General features: G+C 43.4%; 1 protein-coding gene across 3 annotated transcripts; it reads right to left on the reverse strand.

The window, feature by feature from the left end:
* Positions 1 to 2,014: 2,014 nt before the first annotated feature.
* LRP3 (LDL receptor related protein 3) lies at positions 2,015 to 25,922 on the reverse strand. 3 transcript variants are annotated; one of them, XM_027701523.1, is made up of 8 exons: positions 25,823 to 25,854; positions 24,378 to 24,440; positions 20,940 to 20,987; positions 15,150 to 15,288; positions 6,440 to 6,648; positions 5,067 to 6,153; positions 3,791 to 3,923; positions 2,015 to 2,845 (listed from the first exon to the last, which is right to left on the reverse strand). In XM_027701523.1, exons 2-8 carry the CDS (start codon positions 24,382 to 24,384, stop codon positions 2,042 to 2,044), a joined length of 2,427 nt encoding a protein of 808 aa, XP_027557324.1. In that variant the 5' UTR covers positions 24,385 to 24,440; positions 25,823 to 25,854; the 3' UTR covers positions 2,015 to 2,041. The 3 variants fall into 3 exon arrangements, with proteins under 3 accessions (XP_027557324.1, XP_027557323.1, XP_027557325.1); XM_027701522.1 differs by lacking the exon at positions 24,378 to 24,440 and having other exon boundaries at positions 25,823 to 25,922; XM_027701524.1 differs by lacking the exon at positions 25,823 to 25,854 and having other exon boundaries at positions 24,362 to 24,440.
* Between the last annotated feature and the right edge of the window lie 47 nt (positions 25,923 to 25,969).

A 25,969-nucleotide genomic window follows, 5' to 3' on the forward strand; every position in this document is an offset into this window, starting at 1 on the left:
CCTGTTTGATGCAACCAACCACCCTGGCAGTGCAATGACTACAGTACATGGCCTTGCAAAAGTGGAATGTACCCAAAATGTTTACAAATGCCATGAAAGCAAGATCTCTTTCAAAACTACATTTTCTTTGATGAAATGAATTCTGACCACAGAAGCCCCTGGAAAAAGTGAGTGAGCAGTACCTATTTATTGCAACTATGACTCTTGCTTATCACACATTTTGCCACAAGCCCTTCCTGCTATTAATGCCCTTAAGGAATTTGAATCTTCTGCCCCTGGAATGCACAGTACGAAACCAATTTGCCACTGAAGAGATTAAAAAAATGACCAGTTCTATTTAATTTCTATTTAATTCTTCTGTGTTACATTTCAGTAAAGCCAAAGTCCTATTCCTTGTTCTTTTTTAAGGCGCTCCCCTAAAGATAGTCTCAGTAAAAGATCCAGGGCAAAATACAGCCCATTCAAAGGAAAAAAATCTTTGACACTTTGATGTAAACTCAACTGTTCCACCACTGTTTGCCTTTACAGCCAGCAGGGTCCTGTGGGCAGCAGAGCCCAGGCCCACAGATGCCAAAGGCCACCCCAAGTTTACAAGTTAATAACTCTGGGCAACTTCAATTCCTACAACAATCAGGCTTTGGATGCCCCAGGTGCTTACAGCAGTGTCAAGTTCCTTGTTAATCCTATATAAAGCATTTATGTTTGTCACTGAGTCACAGGGGAATTGAAGAAGAGCTCTTGTCAGAGCAGGGGGAGTCCAGCCACCAGCCCAACCATCCCAATAGGACCAAGCCACCACACAGCAGTGTTCTGTCAACCCACACTGACCCCTGCTTAAGCAATGCCACCCCTCTTCCAGGTAAATAACTTGCTTGCTTTTAATTACACTTTAAAAAACCAAAAAGGCACCAGTTTACATTTAAGGGTTGTACAATCCACACAGTGTCAGCTTTGAAAATGGCACCGATCCGTTTCAGTTCTTAAAAGAAAAAAAAAATGAGCAAAATAGCATCCTCTAAAAAATAACAAATAAATAAAATCACTGGTTTACACATCTGCAGCTGAGTAGCAGATTTACAAACAAACTTGTTAGACAGGTTTTATTTCAAACTAAAACAGGAGTCTGATCCTGACAGTTACCAAGTGCTCAGTGCTTCCCACTACAGCTGCCAGGAGCTGTAAAGCCTCAGTGTCCTTCCGGGCACACTCGAAGTGGCATCAGCATAAAGTCCCTGAAAACAACAAGGGAGGAGGGCAAAAAGAGGGTAGAGAAAGAGCAAACAACTCTGCAACCTTCACAACATCACTATGAAGAGAATGCAACACAGAAGAGAAACATTGCTGCAACTGGGGTTCAGTGCACTCCCCTGACACTGAACACTGCTAAACTCTCACTACAAAGCTTCAGTAGGTAAGACACCTGGATTCATTCCGAGTATTCTATACAGAAACTTTGGGTTTAGGGGATGCTTCAAGGTCCACATGGCCATCAAAACATTTCTGAAGGGAGCAAAGAAAGTGAGCAACTTCTATAAAGTGGAAGCTGCAAAGGATTTTACTCCCTTCTAAGTATTTGTAATTAAAATTATTACATTTTAATTAAATTATGCCTGAAAAGACAACAATGTTATTTCTGGCTTAGTCCTCAGCGTTACAATGACTGGTGTCTGCCCCAGGTTCCAGCAGAGTTCTCTCTAGTTCAGTAGAAAAGCAAAGAAACACTAATTCCCTGAATGCAGAGTGAATAAAAGTACAGAAGAAATAGCAGAGGATGCAGGTGCCTCCAAACTGCAGTGACACATTCCTGCTCTCCTAGCCCCTGACATCACACACTGGCCTACTTCTGCCCCACTGGAGTTTCAGGAATAGCAACCAAGACATGAAGTTGTCCCATTTAGCCTTGTACTGCACTCCCTGCGGGATCCAACCCCGCGGTTTGAAGAGACAAAGCTGAGAGTGCAGCCATACCACCATCACCAGAGTGCACTGGCACAGGAACAATGAAATTACAAAATTTACAGGGCCAAACCAAAAATTTTTATTAGCAAACAAGTAAAGACTCATCATCACTGGTATTGATTTCAGGGAGGGGAGCAGAGGGCTCTGACATTGGCACTTCCACAGAATGGCAACAAGCCGCGTGAACACCCAAAGGCTCCTCCCGGTACGAGTTAGGGCAACATTGGCTTTGTCCATCCACATGGATATGAACATTCACAGGGCTGTCTGGATAACCAGACTCCCACTTTTTTAAGGGTAACCTACATGGCTCTTCACTCAGCGGATGACTTCCACTTAAACTACTGTCCTCTGGGCCAGTCCTCCTGGATGCTGACCCTCCATGGATCGTTTCTGTAACACTTTCAGACAAAGGATCTCTGAAAGCCTTTCCTGAATCCACTTTACTGGGCTGCTTAAGCTCTCTGTCAGAGTCAGCACTTGGAGGTTTATTGGCACGTCCAGCCTCGGGCTCTGCATGTGCTGCTGTGCAAGTGCTGGGTGAGACGCTGGCAGGCGATGGCTCTGTGATTTCAGCCTCTGGCTGCAGGCTGCTACATCCAGCTTCTTGTGGGCCCCTGGCCTGGCCATTTGCCTCTTGACCAGGTCCTTCTGGGGAAGCTGGGGGACTCTGAGTGGTGCCATCGGCACGGTTGATGATGCCATCCCCCAGTGTAGTCTGTGAGGTGCGGGCGGGTGTGAGGAGGGGGATCTGCCCTCTCCCCCGGGGTCTGTGGAAGAGTCTGTTCCAGAGCCTGCCCAGGCGCCGCCGGGACGAGCTGCGTCGGGACGAGTGGCGCCTCATCTGCCTCCTCATGGCTGTCCGGATGTTCTGCAGCACAGAGGCCTGGAACACAGTTGGAACAAAGGATCATTTCACACATACTCCCAAAGCCTTCCCCTAAATCCCGTTCCCCCCACTAATATCTCCACTTGACCAGAATTCTCAGGCTTGATCCCTACGCTTCCTTGGAAAATGTGTGTTTTCTAACAAACACCCAAGACAGACCTGCCTGTACTAAAAGACTCTCAAAGAATCACAGACTGGTTTGGGTTGGAAGGGACCTTAAAGATAGTCTCATTCCAACGTCCCTGCTATGGGCAGGGACATCTCCCACTAGATCAGGTTGGTCAAAGCCCCATCCAACCTGGCCTTGGCCACCTCCAGGGATGGGACATCCACAACTTCTCTCCCTTACAGTGTTTCCTGTATGAGTTTAAGCTCTACCCGTCTGCCCAGGAAGGTACTTTTCCACTGGAGTAACAAACTACAAGTGTTTTATCACACTAGGAACTGTATCACAGTTGGATAATTCTGACAGGGTACAGGAGTTTTTTGAGAACTCAGCAATTACAGAGAAGAATGATTTAATGGCTTGCCACTGTAATGTATCTGTAAATGGAAAATAATCCCAGAATTTCCCAGAAATACTGCTAGGGACCTTACTTTCTTATCACTTCAAGCACATTTACAATTTCAGCTTGAAATGCCTTTTTTTCTATTTACTTTCTGACCTTTCTCTCTGGTTCATTTCTATCTTGATGTGCAGCAAAACAGCATGTGTTTATCTCACTGCTGTTCCCTAGCAAACACATTTAACATGTTCAAAACTACCCACAGCACCAAGATGTGCAACTGTGCTCCTTCAGCTCCATGTAACACACACACATTTTCATATTACTTCCGTATAATTGGCACAGCCACAAATGAAATACGGTTCCAGATTAATTCTATGTAATTTATACAGTAGTTTGGCTGTTGAAATGTTCATTGGCACAAGTGTCTGCATACTTGTGATGCATTGTACACAGGGAAATCTTCGACTGGGGGGATGAGTCCTTGTGCAATCAGCTGTCCGTAGGAAGGGGGAGCTTCCCGCCGCACAAACTCTGCCTCCAGTCGCGTCATCTGGGTCTCGAATGCTCTGGAAACAGAACCAGAGAGAAAACATGGAAGAGTAGGAACAGTCAGTTTGTCCTGCCTCCCTCATGTCAATGTGTAAAAGCACTGCCAAGGGGTTCGTGCTAGCAGCAAAACCACAGACCTTCGACTAAGCTCCATGAAAATCTTATCAGGATGCGAAAATAAACAAGGGGGCTGAGAGTACAGGGTATGAGCACCCGTGAATCAAACCAGCAAACTGTCTGGTGCAGTCTCAGGTTGCACTGCGTGGCAGTGAAAGTTTCTTCAACTGGCCAGTAACTTGTCCAGCAAGGGCCCAAAGGTTATTTGTGGAAAAGACAACACTAAGGCCTGGGAACAGTCACACAACAGGGGCGGCTTGCAGCCACAGTGAGCTTTGGCTGTCCCGCCAGAACAGAGACACTGAGCTTCCCAACATAGCACAGTGGCTGTTTTCCACTCCTTCATCATGCACATTTGATGAAGAGAGAATGTAAAGCACACTGCTTAACACACAAACAGTGCCAGCAGCAGGGCACAGAGTTGGTGCTCATGACAAGAGATGGGAACCAGAAAGTCCCTTACGACTCTCTCCCAGAGGGCAGAACTGCACAAACATCTAACACAGGCAAAGAAACACACACTGCACATACCACAAGGCACACAGGACCAGGGAAAGGGGCACAGCTTACACCATGGACTGCTGCCCAGAACAGGCCCCAACACTGCAGGACATCACTTTTAGCAGAACTGAAGACTAAGGAGGGGAGGGGTTAGAGGTTGTTCAGTTCAGATTCAGTGAAGACTTCACTGTAGCAGTTCAACATTCAGATTTTAGTAGGGGCAAGGAATTTGTTGCAAGGAGAGGAAGAAGAGGAAATTACTCAAGACAGATTAAGTTAGATACAGATTCTGCAATGCTGCACAATAAATGTGTATTTCTCATCCATCACAGAAGAGCTGACATTCCCCTCACTACTTCTGAGAATCTTAATACTCTTCTCTAAGCCTAATGCAGTGACTGCTATTTAGCTGTCAGCAAGTCCTCGGATTTGATTTCACAGTATTTTGCAAATTCTCTGGTTAGCAATCAATTTTTTTCTCTTTTTAAAAAATGGAAAAAACCACCACAGCTATGGAAGCATCACCAAAGCAAGATGCTTACCTGTATTCCCTGGTCCTCAGAGAATACAATTTAAATGCACAACCCAGCGCTATCACCAGCAGCAAGCCACACACGAGACTCCCAATCAGAGCAGCTGTGATGACCTTCCTGGGAACAATCACCAGGCAGTTGTGTTCATCACTTCCATCCTGGCAGTCCTCTTGGCCATCACAGCGCCAAGTCTCAAAGATGCACAGATTTGTCCCACAGTGGAAGTTTCCTGGCTGGCAAGTAAAGCAGTTTTTTTCATCTGAGCCATCTGGACAGTTCTTCTGGTTATTACAGCGGTCAAGTATGGAGTAACAAAGCCCACTGTTGCCTTCACAAGGGTATTCGTTCTTCTGGCAGGCAGGGCAGTTCTCCTCATCCTTGCCATTTGGGCAGTGCCACCAGCCATCACAGTGCTGCTTGTCCGTGAAACATTCCTCGTCACTGCCACAGGGGTGCTCCCAAGGGAGGCAATAGCCTTTCACCTGATAGGTGGCATTGAATCCATGGCCGGTGCTCTTGGAGCGGGCGTGGTACGAGACAGTGAGCTGGCCCTTGGACGACTCCACGCTCACCGAGTGCCTGTTGTTGTGGTGGGAAAACGTCTGCATGAGTTTATCCCCCCTCTCCCCGATGCCATCATACACCTTCACGTAGTCGTTGTAGCCCAGCTGCAAATCCAGCTGCAGCAGGACGTGCCGGTTGTCCTGCGTGTCCACGTACCACGTGCAGCGAAGGTCCGACCTGCTGTGGTCGGCACGGAAGAAGTCTGGGGAAGCAAAAGATCCGTAAAAATTACCCAGCCTTTTGCCACAGGAAAGATCAGGACAATTGTCTTCGTCCGAGCCATCGCTGCAGTCCTTGACTGAGTTGCACCTCAGCTCGTTCCCCAGGCATTTGGTGGAGTGGGCGGCGCTGCACTGGAACGTTCCTGAGGGGCAGATGCTGGAGGGAGGGTCTGTTGGAGGGACAGTGCAGTTCCTCTCGTCCGAGTTATCACCACACTCATCCATGGAATTACACTTCCAAGTACTGGGAATACACTTCCCGTTTGCACAGCGGAATTCATCCGACTGGCACACGGCCTGACCTATCTTTCCTGTGAAAGAGGACAAGGAGAAAGAAGTCAGGATCAAAACTTTTGGAACTATCTGACGGAATTTTTTAATGTCTACTGCCCTGCATGTCACAAGTCAATCAGTCAGGCCAGCACACTTCAGGAACACTTCTTAAAAGCCCAGTGCAAATATTATTAGTGTTACCATGCTAACACTTTATAGTCATCAAGACTGGCCCAAGACTCCTGTCAAAAAAAATAATACTACCATCTTCAAGTTTTGCCAGAGAGAGTTTAAGTGAAGGCAAAAAAAACTGTAAGATTTTACCTCTAATATAAGAAAGGCGAAATCCCTGAGCCTGTCCTGAGCTTGATGCATCTGAGTGAAAAAATATCCAAACATGGTCCCTCGCAGAGATGAAAGATGGAGGAATGGAAGATCCACACACTTTGTACTCCTCCCTCTTGGAAGACGGGCCGATCATCAACCAGTCCACTGCACACTTCTGGGACTCTTCCAAGTCGAAGTTCTTAAAACTGTTAGGAACAAAAAAAAAAAAAAATACAAGTTACAAAGAGGCCATGCATCTGGAACAAAGCCAAACAGAGAAAAAAACAACTCTAACAGTTGACTTCCTGTGCCAAGCAGTGCTGACATGAAGACATCACATTCAAAGACAATGAAACATCTACAGTACCTTGAGTATACAGAAACAAAGCACATCTCCCCATTTGGAAAAGCACCCATCTCCCAGGCATAAACATCATGCCAAGTAGCTCCAAAAGCTGAAAGAGTGATTCCTCTTTTGCTCAGTCCTTAAATAAAACTGCTTCGTAAAACACAGATATGAGGAAAAGCAAAATTCCAGAATACATTCTACAGAAGATAGATTAATTTCAGCAGTTGTTTCCAACCTTAACAGCTATGAAACTAGGGATGACAGGGGTAACTACTGCCTTGGAAAAAGAACAGTAGGAAGCAGTACAAAGAATCCTAAAGGGTTAAGTATCAGGGACACAAATCCACTCTTCAGGCTATGGACAGGCAGGGAGAGAGCAAGAAGAGAACAGGGGTGGAGATGGAACCTAAAATCTAACACTATTCTTTTTTAATTCAAAGACTAAAATATTCCCTTTCTGGGAATGCAAACGCAGAGCAAACAAGACTATAACCTTTTAACAATCAAATTTCCAGCCCTTCTGCTGACCAAAGCCCAGTGATTTTTCAGTAGTAGCTTATCTAGTGCAAAGAGGTGCCCTGGTTGTTTGCAGAACACTGAACACAACCAGATAATACTCCCTTGACTTGTGGCTCAGGAACCACACGTGGTATTTGTCCTCTGATGAAACAAATTGAATTTGCATTCAGTAATCTGCAATGGCAACAGCAGATTGCACAGCAAATCACACTCACTAGGAGAGGGCACACTGCTCAGAACACTTAGAAATGAATTTTGGTCCTCTTTCATGTCCCCTTTCAGCTACACAAACTTTACTTGATGGAAGTTCGTGCCTGCCCCATGCAAACACCTGGACAGAAGTTTCAGAAAGGCTGAAAAGCTGCTGCGAAATACAGACCTCCCTCCACAAAGGACTTTTCACAAACGTAACAGACAAAGTCTTTGAAAAAGATAAATGGAAAGGTAATTTTCTGATATCAGTGTGCATTTATAAAAGGCTGTCAGTGCCTGCCAGATCCTGCCCTTTGAAGGTGAAAGGGAGAGAACAGCAACTACATAAACTAGCCAATTTATTTAAGCAGGAGATCCAGCCCTACAGCACCTGTAGGTTCTGCCAAGCACTCCAGCTTAATAACCCTCAAAAAAAATTATCAGCAAGAGCATAAGAAGTGAGGGAGCACTGAAAGTGTCAAGTTAATATGGAAATTAAGAGATGTCCAACAACAGAAGTGCAGGCAAAGACAATCCACCCAGAAATACGTCTTTTCTCTTTTTTAACTCTTTTTCTCCCACCCTGCTCTATGTGCCTTCACAGCTGGGAAGAAATATTCCCACAGCACTTAATTCTTTGCTATATGCAACCTCATTAAGCTCCTGAAACCAGCATATTTTGCAAGGAAGTTTTAGATGACTGTGCAGTCAGAATGAAAAGATTTAAGTACTCAGCCATGCAAAGATAAACTAAAGAGTATTTCTGTCACAGGTGTTCAGCAAAAAACGTTGTTAATGACCAAGAAAGCGTATGAAAAGCACTGCAGCACGAACAGGAATTATACAGAGCATCAGGGAAACTACAGGCACCCACATCAAGTCTGTTTTACAAGGAGATGTGAGGCAGCATCACTGAGCTACCACATTGGCTTTGCACTCTGAAATTCATTTTGGCACCAGACATCACCCAGGGTTTCTACTTGGAGGATTTTTGTAAGGATTTCTTGTCATAAAGACATTTTGAAAAAGTGTTAGAAATACCTATCTGCCCAAGAACAAAAGTTTTTAAGAAAAGGGAACAGTCACTAAAGAAATGGAAACTCAAAACTTGGAAGGGGGGGTGGGAATGACTAGAAAAACTTCTGCTTCTGCAATACGAACAAGATCATTTACTAAGTCTTTTGATCTCTTACTTCTGCAACTATTTTAGATGTACCAGGATCAACCTTAAAAATAAAAACAAATTGTTCTCCTATCCTACTCAGTTCCCAGCACTCCACATGGGTCCCACAGCCACTGTTTTCCCCACTCTGCTGAAAAGAGCTACTTTTGTCTATCAAGTAAATAATTCACCCAGGGCAGAATTTGCCTACATAATAAGCTGTCTACACCTTACAATAAAATGCATTTCTTTCCAGGAAAAAACAAAACAAAAGGTTTAACACTTTTAAGATTCACAAAGAATATAGAAAAGTCAGCTACAAGCACATGCCTTGCTTACAAACTCTTTTGCAGATTACAGCAATAGCTGTCGAGTATAATTAATATCTTTTACCTGCACCTTGAAAATTTAGTATTGTACATTACTAATAAACATCTTTTTTTTGGTTTATTATAAAAGGTGTGGAAGAGGAAGAACCTTTACTCCCACTTTCCAAAGCAGAAGACCAGGCATACAGAGGATAAGTGATTTTCCTGAGTGCCAGTTGTGGGTCTCAAACAGATTCAGAGCAGAGTTCCACACTTCTCCACTAAAAAATCCAAACTTTAGCCACAAAGCCAACAGAGTAGAAGGGTGATGAGGCAGAACAGACTTGCAAGGAAACACCAGGTTTAACAGATTCATGCTTCTCAGAGATGCACAACTGAAACAAAACACCTTGGTATTTGAAAAGGGTCAATATAGAATATTCACAAGAACAAGCTCTTTTACAAAACCAAGTATATCTTAATCCCAAGTGCCCAGGAGTTTCAAACACCACTGAATAAACACAATTTCTCTGAAATACATTCTAGATCCAGTGCAAATAGATACCATAGCAGTTATAAAATTTCTTCTTCTAAGGGCAAAAGCAAAGTCAAAGGAATGATGTTCCACCTCACGCAAACTAATCAACAGATGTATTTTGAACAAATTTTCCTTTGATTAAGACACTGTCACTTCACTCCAGCATCCTTTTAAGTTATACTGTCCCCACTAGAAGCAAATTTTTCCTCATTTAAATTGATGGTGATTTTACCCAAGACCAAAAGCATGATATATTTGAACAAGCCCTCACCACAAAAAGCACTCCTTTGCAAAAAAATACAAAACAACATGAATACTTATGTGTGCACTTATAAATACATACAGTTACTTTTCACTTTTGTGAAATTTTTCACTTTGTGCATTTGTGACAACGAGGTTTTGTGTCACAAGTTTCTGCCATACTACTCCTGACATTAAGTATATAACTGATTTATTTTAGCCAAGAGTCCTGAATACTGTGCTCAACCTCTGCTACTCCACTTCTTTCATCATCTGTAATTAGATCTAGTGCTGCTGCTGTTACAGTCTTCTGAAGAATAATTTAATTCTGCTACCCACAAAATAGAGCTCAGGGACATTTATTTATTCAGTTGAACTTTCTCAAACTGGAATGCAAATTTTTTTCTATCAAAAGGATTGACCCAGTGGTTGAATGAATGATGGTGTGCAGTGGAAATAAGGGACAAAGTCTTGTGCTTGTAGGACTATACAAATATCTTAGAATCAGAGAATCATAGAATCATAGAATCAGCTGGGTTGGAAGGGACCTCCAAGATCATCATCTTACAGTCTTTGGGAAAGCACTGAGTAAAGTCTGTGATTGTTGTTGTTGAGGGAAGGTCCTTTCATCCAATGCTGCATTATTTTTTGTGACTAAAACAAGAAAGAGGATCAAGCCACACTGAAACAGAGCACTAATGAATAATGTCACCCATATCTCATGCACTGAACTCCAGTCCTTGCACTCCTCAACTACAGCCTTCCCCACCTGCTCTAGGCATCCCCCTCCACCCAAGAGCTTCACTTCTCTGCTTTAGCATCCCAACTGGATGATGAAGGGAAGGAGAAGCTGGCTTTGCTCCATGCCCAGGGCACACAGCCCCAGGTCACAGGGCAGGGAGAGGAAAAGCGCTCCAGCATTGATATTTCCAGCACTGGAACTGCACCATGAACAAAACACAACACCCACCACAGAACATCCTTCAAAATGCTTTGGCCCTCAGGCTGTTCTCACTGCTGCCTGGGGATCTCCAAAACAATACAGGAAGAGGGAAGGAGATTGGTATACACGACCAAAATTATTGGACCAAGTTTTGCAGCTTTTGTCTCTTCTGAAAGATTCTATTCAAAAGCACTTACTCTAGTTATCTTGTTCTTGGGATGTCTCTTCCACAGCTAATTCCTTTAAAAATCCCCTACTTTTATATAAAAGTACAAGAATTGTCTAGTAAACACCATCAGTATTCAGACTTTGAGGATCAAAACAACTCAGTGTGAACTGACAAACGCAGCACTAAATCTTGTTTTTACCGAATTCTGCAGAAATCAGTAAATTCATCTGATTTTTCTTTCAGTGGTATGATACTGAAAAAAGGGTTACCTCCAACAGGGAGCAGAACTCCAGGAGCTTACAGAAAATTACAGGGTCAGTCATATATATCAGTTCTTGCCTGTGTACTCAAATGAAGTAACAGTAGCCTACAAAGTCCTATTAACTGACAAGTATTTTATGTTGCTTGAAAAGAACTTCATTAAACCAGATTATCATAAACACACATTAACAGCCTGTACATACAAGAAAAATGTGCTACCTGCAAAACTTAATGCTTAGCAGAGCTAAGCTTTTTGTCCTTTGCACTGAAAGGAGTGGTAGCAGCCAGGAAAAAAAAGTACTTCCGTAAATAATGCAGGGAATTCTCTACAGCCCTCATGGCAGTTTAAGCATGAGTGACTAGAGATTAAAGTAAAAAGAAAAAAAAACATTCTTAATAACTGGAAAGGGGCAAACACGGGATGCAAAATCTGAATGAAAGTAATTAGTAAATAAATGAAAAAGTAAATGTCCAATTTGGCCCTCTAAACTCCTTTTAAAAATTGGAGAATTAACATTATGTAGTAGAGCACAGTCCCAAAATAAAACAGAACTAGCCAATTAAGCAAGAAAAGTTACTTCTATTTGCCAACTTCTCAGAGCAAGTGCAGACTGTGAACAACTGATGACTTAATTGGCTCATTAAAAATTTCTGCTTAACCACTGAAGCACAAGGATCTGAAAGTCAGGAAAGCTCTATTCTGCTCCCAGCTCCCAAGCACCAGCTAACTGCATAACCTCAGGCAGGAGACACTGGGCCTGCTTCTTCAAAAGCTGAGCACATGCAACTGAAGTGGCTATTATAAGGTTTTTTCCAATTAACGTCAAGTTCTGAAACCCTGTGAGTTTGGTAAATAGGCTCTGAAACAGCCCCTTTAACCATCCACACAGTCACAGACCAGCAAGCCTTTACATGAACAGGTCTCGGTTTTAGTCAGAAATTGAGACACAAATCACAGAATCACAGGTTGGAAAAGACCTCTGAGATCATCCAGTCCAACCTGTGACCCAACCCCACCTTGTCACCCAGCCCATGGCACTGATGCCACATCCAGTCTGTCCTTAAACACCTCCAGGGACGGGGACTCCACCCCCTCCCTGGGCAGCCCCTTCCAACGTCTGATCACTCTCTCTGGAAAGAAATTCTTACTAAGGTCCAACCTAAACCACCCCTGGTGCAGCTTGAGCCTGTGCCCTCTTGTCCAACTGCTGGTTCCTGGGAGTAGAGCCTGACCCCCACTGGGCTCCACCCTCCTGTCAGGTACCTGACAATTCCTTCTTCCAAAACCAATGTCACGAATCACTGAAGTGAAAGCTAATGAAGGTGATTCCCCCACCTCAATTAATAACAGACAGCTTGAGTGGTTCACTGAGCAGATTGCTTTTCAACACTCTCATCTTGAATTATGAGCATGGGGAAGATTTTACTCTCAGTCCCATAAATTCCAATAATAAAATAACAAAGTTATACTGTGCCCACATCAGGGTTTATTACAACCATTCAGGTAACAGCAACTGCCAAACAAAAATTATTTTGATCTTTTTCTCAGATATGAGGAAACATACACCTATAAAGCCTGTAAAGGATGGTACAAAGGCAGTTACTGTATATGACATCTTTATCTGATCTTACAGGATTTTATGTAGTCCTCTGTGAAAACAGGCGTAAAAATAGAGAAAATAGGTGGGAAAAATCAAGTAGTTTCCAAAACAAGAACTAAAAGACTGATTACCTGAACTTAAAGAGACACAACATAGCCCTGGAAAACAGTGGCTACAGACTTGCTCCCAGGTGTCAACAGAACCATTCCATCAGACACCCAAACTTGGAAGAAAGGACTGAAATGCGTGTAACTAATAGAGAGGTATAAGCACAAAGAACATAGATTTCCTGTTCATGGGAAATCTCCCTCAAGGATTTCTAAAAAGTAAACTATAAAGCAAAATGATAAGCATGGAAATGAGAGGATAGGAAGAAAATCAATACACCCACATGAAAGACAGGCATTAAGACAAAGCTTCTAAAGGACATGCCCACAGGAGCCAGCACCTTACATCCACATGGAGACCTGGGCACTGTTCTACTGAAAGCTGCTGAATAATAGTTTATAAAAAATGACCACCAACTGCAAATGGTTTAGAAATTAAAAATAATTTCAATTGCAATTTTATCCCTTAAGGACTCCTGCTGTATCTCATTATATATATATATATACACATCCCTTATATAACACTGCTGTCTTACTGTCAATAAGAACTCAAGATCAAAGGAAATGCATTCAGCCTAACACAAGACAAAGGAGATGGGTTTTTTTGGAACATTTCAAAATCCATATGTTAGTGTAGGAACTGTGCTTGATTTTCCCAGGAAAATTCAAAAAGCTGCTCTTATGTATGCCCTTACCAACACCCTGCTAGGACAAGAAGCACACCCAGCTACTCAGAGGAAAGAAAGTTTGTATCTGAACCCTCTCAGCTTGCCTATGTCACGTTAGCCTGGGCAAGTCAGCTGCTTCTTTCACGTCCTTGGCATCACAAGGGCTACAGCCTTGGAAAGAAACCCTCAGATGCTGCAACATTTTGAATTTCAGACACTGCAGTGAGTCATCCCAAGTACATTTATAGTCAGAAACGTAACACCACAACACTACTCCCCGGGATGTAAACACATAGCTCCCATTGTTTGCATGTGCAGAGGAGGGCAGGATATGGATGTGTATTCAGTGACAGAAAACAAACCCATTAAGGAGAAATCTTTCAAATCATATTGCTGTGCACAAGTCTCAGCTGTATACACATCACTACCAGTTTCTGCACCTTGCTTTCCTTTATTTCCTCAGCCTCTGCTACACTCACACCTGCAGAAGAGAGCCCTAATTCCAACTGGGAGCTCTGAGATGCTTTCACAGCATAAACTTCAGTGTTATTCTCCAGAGCCAAGACCTGTGTCTCATTTGTATGCTTTCTCACAGTTCCCCACAATCTCTGCTTTGAAACAAATTCCCCAGGTCCAATACAATGTAATGGGGTTTAAAAGCCTGTTTCTATTTATGGATCTCAAATGCTGGCAGGTACCTACTTCATTACTTTTGATGAGTAGTTCCTATTTTGAACTACGGATGGTGGAGCCCTCCTATTATTCCATCTGTGGCAGATTTGTTTTTAATTGCTGAGCATCTGCAGTTGAAGAGGTTTGCAGTCCTTTTAAGCAGCTGAGCAAAGAATGAGCAGATGGTGTCAAATACAACAGTACTAAAAACAAAAAAAACCCCTCTCTTAGGGTTTGGGGGTTTTTTTAAGTAAGAAATTCTTGGTTTCAGGATTCAACAATTAGCCCAGAGAAATTAAGTACACTCACAGTATGCTCATATTATAGCCTAAACATTCTTAACAAACCACTTGTAGTATATTTCAGTCTTTATTGAATAGTATTTTTCCAGAATTGAGCTGAAATTGTGCCACAAATGCTACTATTTAATTTGTTAGAAATAAATATTAAGCAGAAAAGCAAGTGTCTTTTGGTCAACAAGTAACAATAAGCAATAAGTATCTTTGACTATTTATTAAATATAGCACCATTTCAAGATGTTAGAGAAAAAGCCATATGTAAGAATTTTACATATCCCACTGGGGCTGTTCTAGGTTTTATAGCCTTCACCTATTCCTATTTATAAGCAAAGAAGAGAAAGGGGGCTATTTAATGTGAGTACATGTATCACTGTTTCCCACCCCCTCATCTATCTGAGGTACATGAAATCTCACACAGGCATTGTGAAGATAAATATATTAAAAGCCTACAGGTGACTTGTATAATAATGGATGTCAGGAGTAGCCTACAGAAACAAGACACAGTGAAACATTTCTAAATGAGAGAGGTGCCCAACCTGTAATCATGTTCCAGTGTAATCAACTTTGACCACCCAGCAGCTCTGAGAGACAACCTCACACTGGTATATCAGGGAAGAACTCACATTTTCTTTCATTTCAGCAAAGCAACTCTTTACCTCCACAGAATATCAAGCCATACCTAATTGTTATCATGTCTCCATGATCTCCTTGAATGTACCAGCTGCAGTTTATGGCTGGAGGATAGTTCAGTGGCCAGGAAGGACTATAGATGACTCCTCGTCTCTCCGTGTGCTGTTCCAGTTCTCCACTGCAAGCAGCTGTTAATAAGGGGGGAAAATAATATTGTTAATGCTTTGCCTAATCAACAACTCACATCAGCTACAAGACCTTTCATCAGTTTTTGAGGATGAGAGTCAACACTTTTATCCTCTCACTGCTTTCTTCCCTGCCCTGGTTTTTAATTAAGGCACCCGCAGCAAGTGTAGGCAACACAACCTGCACTTCAATGCAGGATTAATCAATAACCCTGTGTGAATCTACCAAAGGCTACAATCAATATTACTGCACGATCTGCCAAGAGGCTGTAATACAGAAAGCCTTCTTACCAGCTCCCCAAAGCCTGGGTAGGTCACCCAGCAGATGAAGGAGATTCATATTCATTGTAAAGTAGCTAGAAGCTCATTTTCTTGTAACATGTTCCTGGACATGTTGTTTATTTTTCTATCCATATGACAGACCTGAAGAGTTTGTAATGGTTTCAAAAATACCACCACCATCCCCCCCCCAAAAAAGTAAACTGGACTCTGATGTCAAATGATTTTACTGAACATTACTAAAGTACTCTAAATTCCTTCTGAACTCACATAGATGGGAGAAATTTTCCAGACAGGGAGAGGAGCAAACAGGGCTAAATAAAGCTTAAGCATTTTCAAAGCACTTTTAGTTCTTCTTATGGAAAACAGCAGGTTACATCAAATACTTATAATTTGTAATTAAGCAATTCAAAAATGAAAGTGAAATGTTCCAAGGAAAATTTGGAAAGCTGTTCTGATGGGAAAACATACTCTTAGCAGGCTACAAGAAGGGAAATTCTCTGTAATGCAATAGCTATTCTTAACATTCTCCAAAAATATTTTTTAGACTATTTTTAAAACAAATTACTATCTAGAGCATGACTTGTGGACTGCAGCCAAATATTCCAGTTTTTGACAGAAGCTTACGCTCTTGCAGCTGAAAAAGGTAGCAAGGAAAAAGAAAGGTTGCCTGCACCTTCAGGTTCCTCATATACACCCCCCACCCAAATAAACTGCCTTATAAATGACAGGTTTGCAGCACTGCTTGAAATCCAGCCACATAAAGACATCATTTCCAGTGCCCAGCTGGGGTCAGATTTAGCTGCACTGGAGGGCTGGAGGGAAGGAGTGCCTGCAAAGCTGCCTGGCTGCAGTCGAGTCAGGTGGCAGGGCTGCCTGCAGAGCTCCTGGCTGGTGCTGGGGCTGGGCTGCAGCACAGCCCCCCCAGGAAACCCGGGCCTGGCACTGCCCTCTTTGTTCACAGCAAGGGCTTTGGAAGTGAGAACCACAGGAATAAAAAAGCATGAGGTAACTTACCTGAGGCAAAACATTAAAAAAAAGCCATTGTTTTTATTCTCCGAGTAGGGCATTCCACTGAAATATATGCATATAATTCCTACTAGTTTCAAAGGCCACGAAAGCATACAGACGACATAAATACACGAAAACATCTATTTTCCAAACAAACATTTTGCAGTAACGCAGTTACAAAAACAAGAACATTTTTGTTGTCACAGAGAGGCTCCACTCTAGGTGCTGGAAAACACTGAGATGCAGATGCAAGTACAGAATTATAAAAGCAAATGTAAGAGCCACGAGACTTTTAGACTCTAGTTCTCAGTGTGTTTAGGTCTAGAAATGTGCTCCTCCAAATACTTGTTACTGCATCAACATATCACAGCAGCAAAAGAGGACCTAGAGAACCACATAAAGGAGCTTGAAGGGCTGCATTTCCTCACTGCCAGGTTACTAAAACTCCAAAATGGGAAGGAAACAGGATGCACAAAGTGAAATAGCAAATATACCAGACAGCACTAGCCAGAGCTTCCAGCAACAGCTCTGCAAATATTTCTGTTGCCCTTGGACCAAATACTGTTCTGGATTAATATCCCTTATCCATAGTAAATGCATTAGAACAGAATCACAAATGCACAAAGCCTATTTTAGTTCCATTCTGAGGAGGTGCCATTGCCTGGTGGTTCCACATGAGCACCTCCATTCAAGCACTCATCAGTGCAGTTAAGCACAGCTACTATTTTCCAAATACTTGTTTCTCAGTTTCAGGAAGTAATTACAAAGATCCCGAGCAATAGTTATCTGAAGTATCCCAGGTTTTTTGAAGTAACACTAAAGCAGCATTTTTTTCTTTTGCAATAATGTCCAGTTTCCTAATGTGTCAGCAGAGGAACTGCTGTAACATCCCACTTTAGGTTTCCAGTGAGGAACACTTTTTCTTATATAGCACTGCACATCTGATACAAATGTGGGGCATGGAAAGAACCAGCACGAAGAGAAACAGATTTTTCCTTTTAACAGAAGAACTGTGGCTGTGAAAATCTCAAGACATAGCACGGTGAGGGCTGCTCTGACACTATATGTCATTTTGGGCAGGTCATCTGACAGTGGCTATTGTTGCCCAAGGCTTTACCCCTCTGATGCACAACAAGCATTTCAGACTTGCCCCACTCAAAATCAAAAGGACAACTGCTTTGCTCTTGCAAAGGGTCCTGATTTGAACAGACCACTAATCAGAATTCATATTGCCAACACTTAATTACACTATTTTAAGGATACGTCCACAGCCCCCTAAACCTGTTGGAGCAAACTGGGGACACACACCTCCCCACCTCCCAAAACCACTACAGTGTTTATCCAAACCTCACTTAATTGCCTTGGTTTTGATGCCTTTCTTTTCCCATCAGTGCTCATTACTATGGGATTTGCAAATATCAGTTGATCTCCTTCCTAACCAGTCACTGCCTCCCTACTCCTTGTGCACTGACAAGGTGAAGTACTCAAGTGCTGCTTTCAGAGGCTCTTCTATCACCTACGTAAATTTTGCAAGAAATTTATGTACTAAACACGGCCTTCAGTGCTGGCAACAAAACAGTAAAACCACACCAGGGCACAATTTCGTACTCTTGGAGCTTCAGTATCAATAAAGGGGCCCCACTTCCCTCCTCAGCCCCTGGCCATGAAGTCAGCAGAATCACACACAAGCCCAAGTACTGTGTTATTAAGCTGGGCTTAAGCATGACAGTGTGATTCCTTAAAGAAAATAAACACAATCCTGTTCAAATTGCCAAGATATCTAAAGGAAAGGGAAGTTCCTAAATAGAAAGGCACAGTCCTGGATTCTGAAGGTCTTATCATCAGTGACAACACACAAAAATAGCAGTGATAACACTTTTTCAACCATTGTTCTGTGTCCTTCTGCAGCCTCTCTGCACAAACCTGGAAGAAAAGTGAACCCCCAATTTACTAAAAGCTCCAAACTGCCAAGTTTTCCACACTTAGCATTACTGGAGAAACAGAAAATAATACCAATCCCTGGACTGGCAAAACAACCCACCAAAAATCTTACTGAGATGGTGTTTTTAGAGAAAAGATTAATTCTGGAGACAGACAATAATAAATCTTTCATAAATAAAAAAAAAACAAAACAAAACAAAAACCAACCAACCAACCAAAAAAATCCCAAACTTGAAATAAATGCCAGAAGAGATTTGAGTTCAGAGAGTTTCTGTCAAGCAAGCTTAAATCTTATTGAGGCTCTTTCTGTAATAATCAAATGGATTTCTTCCACTGTGAACACCAGTAGGTTCCCCCTGCCAGTAAAATATGGCACAAATACATGCAATAAAATTTCCAAAAATTTTACATGAATAATATTACTCCTGTTTTTGCAAGAGCACCTGTAACAAAACAGACACTGATCTTCACCAAAGGACAGTGCTGAGGGCACTATGCTGCGCAGGAATAAATTTTCAGATAATCCCAGCAGAAAACAAATCCTGCAGCTTCACACTTCTGCCATGCCCCAGGGTCTGTCCCAGTCTCAAGGGACACATCCCAACCATCTGCTCTGGGATAAAGGATGGTTTGCACCTGCCACAAGGAACCTACTCTGCAAAGCAAATGCTTGGCAATACACATTTCCTCAAGCAGCTGCCTCGGAGTCAGCAGGAAACTCTCCCCAGGTTCTCAAAAGGCTCTCCCAAGGAGGGCTTGCACACATGGTTTAATGCAAGTCCCTTATTCCTGTGGAAAAAGAGGACTTAAGGCTCCACTGCACTTTGCCCAGTCTCCAGCTGGCTGCTCCTGCCCCTGATCAGAACCAGTGAAGGCACAGTCCAAGGGTTCGTCTCGCTGTGCTGACAAAGTCTGAGCTCCCACTGCTGGATCAACAGGCTGAACCAGCTCCCTGTGAGCCCAGGGAATGGGGGCTCTGGGACAGCACTGCTCCCAGGCAGCAGCAGCTTGCCTGGCTCAGAGGCATTGAGTACTTACAACCTATAAACACAGCGAGATGGTGGCTGCACCTGCCTCCTCCAGAACTCATCATTTCTGCTGTTATTTGCTTCCTGAGAAGAAACTGCACGACAGCTTATCACAGAACCCAACTCTGCAATGAGCTGCTTTGTCAGGACATGTTCAGGTCAGCAAACATTCCTCCCAACTTTGATCTGGGCTCCTCAGGAACATCTCCTGGCGAGACAATCCCCGGCAACTTACAACTGTACCATCCTAACCTGCCATCCTGGAATGCACAGGTGAGAGAAGCTACACGTGGGGCACACCCCTGCAATGACCTTTCATGATCATTTTTGTCCCCAGCTCCAGTTACACTGCCAGGAGACAAGGTAACTCCAAACTGTATGAAGACAAGAAAGCACGAAGGCTACAGTACTCTGAAGTTTTCAGCATAATGGAAAGAATAAAAGCCAGATGTTACAACTCTGTTTCTAGCAAAAAAATCAGCATTAGAAAGCAGCAGAGCCAACTGGATGAAGTATTACATATTTCAGGCCAAGGCAGTATCACCAGTCCAGGCCAGCCGCTGTATAATTACTTAGTTTACACTTTGTAAACTCATACATCACACAGCCCACAGATGCCAAACTCCATCAAAAGCCAAAGAACCATTCAGACAGAACAGACTATGACACAGATGACATTCTGCATTTTTTCCAAAGCAAGAATGGAAAACACTGTGTGGCAAACAACATATGTCCTACATGGCTCATCCACACTTCCTCTAAGCTAAATTTAAGGAAGTTACCTAATCATAAAATCACTACCTTCTCATTTAAACCTTCTTAATTGATCTACCTCCTTAGAATTATTTTTATGTTTCCCCATATCCTTTCCTACTATTTCCCTTATTTGGCTTTTTAAATTTCAGTTGCAGCCTCTTTGGGCACAAAGTGAGCCTACACACGTGACTGTGGATTGAGAGGCACAAGAGGGCCCTTATCACTAGGGGGACCCTGATTGCAGTGTTCCCATAATGTCAGTAAGTCACAGAACTGTCACAGAGAAGGAAATTACACCAAGTGCTGCAATTCTGGTTGAATTTCCACTTCAACATTCATGAGACTTTTTTAATATTCTTGTTTTAGCTCCCCCAGGAATGGGCTTGATATTCCCAGACACATGTTCTAAACATAGTTTTCCCCTGAACATATCAGCATGTACCATTATTTTCTAGCACAGTGACACTGCTGGAGTCTATAACCCCAGGAAGACCTAAAAGTCCTAAACTTCCTAAATTGTCATTGCTAGTCTCTCTCAAACAAAGGTCATACTGTTTCATTGAAAGATCTCTTTGTGTGGGGAAGAGACAGTAACAGCTCAAAAGAACAGTAAATACAAATAGGAAAGGTATGCCTTACCTAGTGAGGTAACAGCACTTTCGATTTTCCCAGTCAGGAAGAGATTCACTGTGTAAAGACAGAAAAAGAATGTTCAGACAGGTTCCAGTGGCACAGGGTGGCAGTCAGTAGTTAACCATTCCTGGGTGTTTGCTGGGGTGTTAACAGAAATGCACAGCAGTTTTCCAACAAGAACTCTGCTCATCTACACAAGCAAATCATGTAATCAACTGTTATCCTTCATTGTAGCTAAAACAAAGTCAACACACAATGTTAGTTTAGTATCTGTCAAACATGCTACCAAAAGAAACAATTGCCAATCTCTTCTAAATCGTCTGCTGTGGGATTTTTTTTCACTGAGGGAGACAAGAACAATTCCACTGAAACATTCATCATCACAGCTAGTGACTTTACCTGCTTAACTGCTGGAAAATAACTAATGCCATTATTATCTTCAAATACATCTCTCCTGAACAAAGCGAAGTTTGTTCCTCTCAGGTAAATGTCACCTTAAAAATCAACTGCCAAAGCTAACATGATTGCCTTGACTAAGCAAAAGCAATGAAGCTTTCAAAAAGCTCTACTGGTACAATCAAAACAGGATGAGGCAGTACTTGCAACACATACCCGACTTGCAAATTAATTTCCAAAGACTCTTCCCTTACTCAAAAGTCTCCCCCCACGGTGTATACCGTCAGAGTGATCTGGTAAGAGTGGTTATTGCCAAAAAATAAAATTTGTCCTGTGTCATTCTTACTCCAGAGGTCAGCATTAACATGTAGTTCCATATTAGTTTCCTCATACATTCTTTAAGGTACTTCTCTAACAATTACAGCGTGTTCCACTAATTGCTCTCATTTCAATAGTAATCTGTGCTCTACAAAGAGAGCCTATTAACAAAGTAACAAATGTTTAAAAGAATTAGAAAGGTTTAAAAGGTTACCAGAAGATTTAATTGACAACATCCCAGTCCAAGCACTCACTCTGGCTTTATTTTGCATGTGTTAAGTCCTAAATATTTTAACAGTGATCCGTTTGCAAGCATTTAGTAAAAATTAACAACAGAAGAGAGGAAGAGAAGCTGTCCGTGTTCCCAACAGTCACTTCGGAAGCAGATGACAATTAACACTATTTATGTCTCAGAGTGGGCCCCCATTGTCTGCTCCACTGTCCAAACACACCACAAAACAATGCCCCACCACCTTCTGGAATAACTTACATCAGCACAAGAGGAAGAAAAGTACGGACCTCTAAAGAGGTGGAAATAAAAAAGCTAAAGACGATCCCTCAGCTTGCCAGTCCTGGTTTTCAGTCTGTGGTGGATTTGAACCACCACCACATTACAGGTGCCTACAGCTGTCCTCCCCTGACTTACACCTGGCTGTCCACAGCCTGGATCTTCTCCTTCCTGAAGCCAGAGCTTTTTGTAGACAGCGATTCTGGGAGGTGCACAGACTGCTACGGACCTCAGGCTGAGGCCAGGCCCAGCAGAACAGAGAGAATGACTGGTGTCACTTGTCACAGAAGTCTTCAGGGCACTGCCACAGGGGCAAGGACAGCAACCTCTCCCTCTTTCTAAGTGGGGTCCTAAGTGGTCCTAAGAGCTTTCAGGAACACACAAAGGAGGGCAACTAAATGGCAGCACACATATGCTATGGCCTGAGAAGAAACACACCTGAGCCACAGACTTGTGTTTAAAGCATTAACCTGACGTTCAGAGGACGTTAACAGCACTGATTTTATGACATAATTAATGCTCATAACATTTGTTCTCTGATAATGACGGTGTAATTATTTCCTGTGTTTCGCAGCACTAGCTGGCTCCCACAGGTCAGGAAGCCTACCTGGGAGCAGCACTGCCATCCTGCCCCAGGAAACAGCAGGGCTCTGGTAACTCCTGCTCTGTGGAGCAGCACATCCGTTTGTGACAAGCCTTGGATCACAGCAACAACAGCAGCACAACATTTCCTCACGTGGTTTTAAAGCACGGCTATTCTGGTAACCATAGTAATACACTCATAAGGACTGAGAAGAAATTAATCAGTGATTAAGACACAAAATTATATTCATGAGAATTAAAATATTATACTCTGCATAACCATTATCACCACAAGTGAAAGGAGTGTCTGAAGGTACATTGTATAGAAAAGTCCGGGTCTGTACTGCCATCCTACAATCTTTCTTCATGTTTTATACCTCAATCCTCCCAAAAGCCATAAGAGGACATGGGCTCTAAAGTAGAGGTTCCCTGGCACAGCTGATGAGGGGCCCTTATGCCCTTTAAATGCAAATAAGTAGGATAAAGACATGGGGCATGACAGAGTGGAGTTACCCAACTCAGAGCTATGTTACTGGGGACTGGGAAACAGAGAGCCCTAGTTTACCACCAGAAATACAGTTATAGGCAGCTTTGCACACCAGACCTGGCAGATAACTAAGAAGGACAAGCCCAAAAAAATACTCTTTTACCTCTGCAAACACAAAACTTCTATTGGCTGCAGCTGCAAGTTCTTTGCTCTCATTTTCAAACCCTTTCATACTAAGAAGTCAGCAGTCGAGAACAGTTCTCTACATTTTAAATCAGGTACCTTCCCCAGCTACTGAATAAGCTTACAGTTTGCAGTATGTGTTTTGCTCACTCTCAGTCTCACTCTAGACCATCAAATCAAACCACAAGAGCACTGTAAACCAGCATTTTCTGAAGCACTCAGCTCTCAAAACTGTCAGAGGCTCAAAAGAAAGAACAGCCATTCCCTGCTGTTTTCTTGTCTCTTGTCAAAACAAGACCCTGTCAAAATAAAAGCAGGTGAGAGACTAAGGTGTATTAGAAAGTTTTATAAATGCTCTTTTTCTTGACTGTTGGGAAGCTATGGGAAAGTCAGAAAAAAACCCAGAAGTGGTTCAGTTGGCTTGAACTCCCTGTAGGAAACTTCCTGTGCCAATCATTTGGATTGCTAAGTAATTCTCAGGGTGAGGTTTTCAGCTGGGAAAGAGGTTTATTTGGATCAAAAGGGAAAATTTACATCTTGGCACCTCCAAACCAAATGACAGCTACCAGGCTTTTCCCACAGCCAGAAGGACAGACATCAGCTTTGCTGATCTGAGTCCTTCCTGTGAAGGAAACTTCCTATGTCCTCCAGAATTTCTCAAGAATGATAAACAAAATGGCTTCACAACAGAAGAGTTGAAACAAGCCCAACTCCAGCCTTGGGAGCAGCAGTTTACAGACAAGGTCACACAGCAATGGTCAGTGGCAGTGCATTGATACAGACACCAAAAACACACCCACAGGCTATGGGGAAACCAAAAGTAAAAGAAAAGAGCGGCAAAAAGCAAGAACCAAAAACAAACATGAAAGGAAAGGACACACAAGCAGGAAGTGAAACACAAAAATAGTTAAAGTTGCAGCATTATATTCTTATGGGTTCACTGAAGCAGAATACCTTACAAGCTTCCCACCTCTCATGTTTCTCAACTTCCACTACTGTCAGTTGTGCAAGGAATAGGAATAAAACATTCCAGCTGAAAAGAAGAGCCAGACAGTGAAATTCTAGAAGTCATAGAAAGCAGAAATCTACTAAATTTTCAACCTGGCATCACCCACATCTAACTACAAGAAGTGTTCTCATTTCAACTCTGGAGTTTACATAATCTTTTATTATCTTATCAGTCATTTTAATAATAACTGTGCTATTTCTGTTAAATAACAAAAGCTTTAACAAAGGTCTGACTGGGCCACAAAAAAACAAAACAAAAAACCCCCACAAAACAACACCCAGAAAAACCCCAAGAAATTCAGAGATATGGTGAAAACTTGCATCTTTTTCTAACTTTAAATAAACAATGCAGAAGACATTATCCTCACGCTGTGCACATCTCTGAAATCCCTTTAGGACTCTTAAAAAAAAATAAGTACTAGCTACAAAGGATGTTGAAACTGTTTTGGAATTTTGCTAGCTTTTAACATTGTACTTATGCTAATTAATACAGAGAGATTTGAAGTAACCAGAGCAACTTTTAAACTTCAACTTCCTACATTTCTCTAGGCAAGCACTGATGTTATGGAAACACTTCTACGAAAAGAGAACAAGCAGCCTGGCCGCGGATATACCCACTTCTGATCGTTAATGTAACAAACAGTAACTGCCTCTGAGGATTATTAAAAATGAACTCTAATCCACGTTATTAGCAAGTAGATGTGGGTTTAGCACATTCTGGATGAAGGAGCTACGCCAGCTTGCCCTGTAAGTGTGAGGAGGGCTCGGTGCAGCCCCAGCTGACCCACCAGAACCCTTGGGCAGGGCTCAGGAAGGGGGCAGCTTTAATAACTCCTAATTTCTCCGTGTCCCTGTCAACACACGCGGGGCCTGTCTCGTTGCAGTCAGAGGTGCCAGCGCTCCTCCCCGACAAAAAACATCCCCCGACAGACCGGGCTGACACACTGGGAACCAGCATCACGCTCCATCGCGCTGCCATAACTTAACACCTGCTGCGAGGCAGCGCGGAGAGCATCGCTCGGAGCAGGAGGAGGGGGGCGAGCAGAACATGGCAGGGAAACGGAAGGGGAGAAAGTGTTTCTCCAGAGCAGCGCCGGGCAGTCCCTCGGCGAGCCCCGGCAGGGGCTCACGGCCCTGGGAGCCACCGGCATCAACTTTGTTGGGTTTTTTTTAGCGCCGTGCGGGGTCACGGCAGCGGCTCCGGAGCCAAGGGCAGGGCGCTGGGCTCCGCAGCGCCGGGGCTGCCCCAAGGACCCGGAGCGGAGCGAGGGAGGGGGCTCCGCCGTGCCGTGCCCGGGCACTGCCCGAGGGCAGGAGGGGCCCCGCAGCCCCCCGGGGTGCCCGGACCTGCCCCGGCGGCGGGAGCGGCCGGGCCGCGCTCCCTCCCTCCCTGCGTCCCTCACTCACCCAGGCAGATGGCGGTGAGCGGCGCCAGCGCGCCCTGCCGGAGCTCCGCGGCCGCTGCCTTCTCCATGGCGGGTCGCCGCCGCCTGCCCTTCAGCGCGGGGGGGAGCGCGGCGGCTCCGCGCCCGCCGGGCCGGGATCACGCCGAGC

This window comes from Neopelma chrysocephalum, unplaced genomic scaffold (assembly GCF_003984885.1).
Source record: "Neopelma chrysocephalum unplaced genomic scaffold, ASM398488v2 Primary Assembly neopelma1_159, whole genome shotgun sequence".
Lineage (NCBI taxonomy): Eukaryota > Metazoa > Chordata > Aves > Passeriformes > Pipridae > Neopelma > Neopelma chrysocephalum.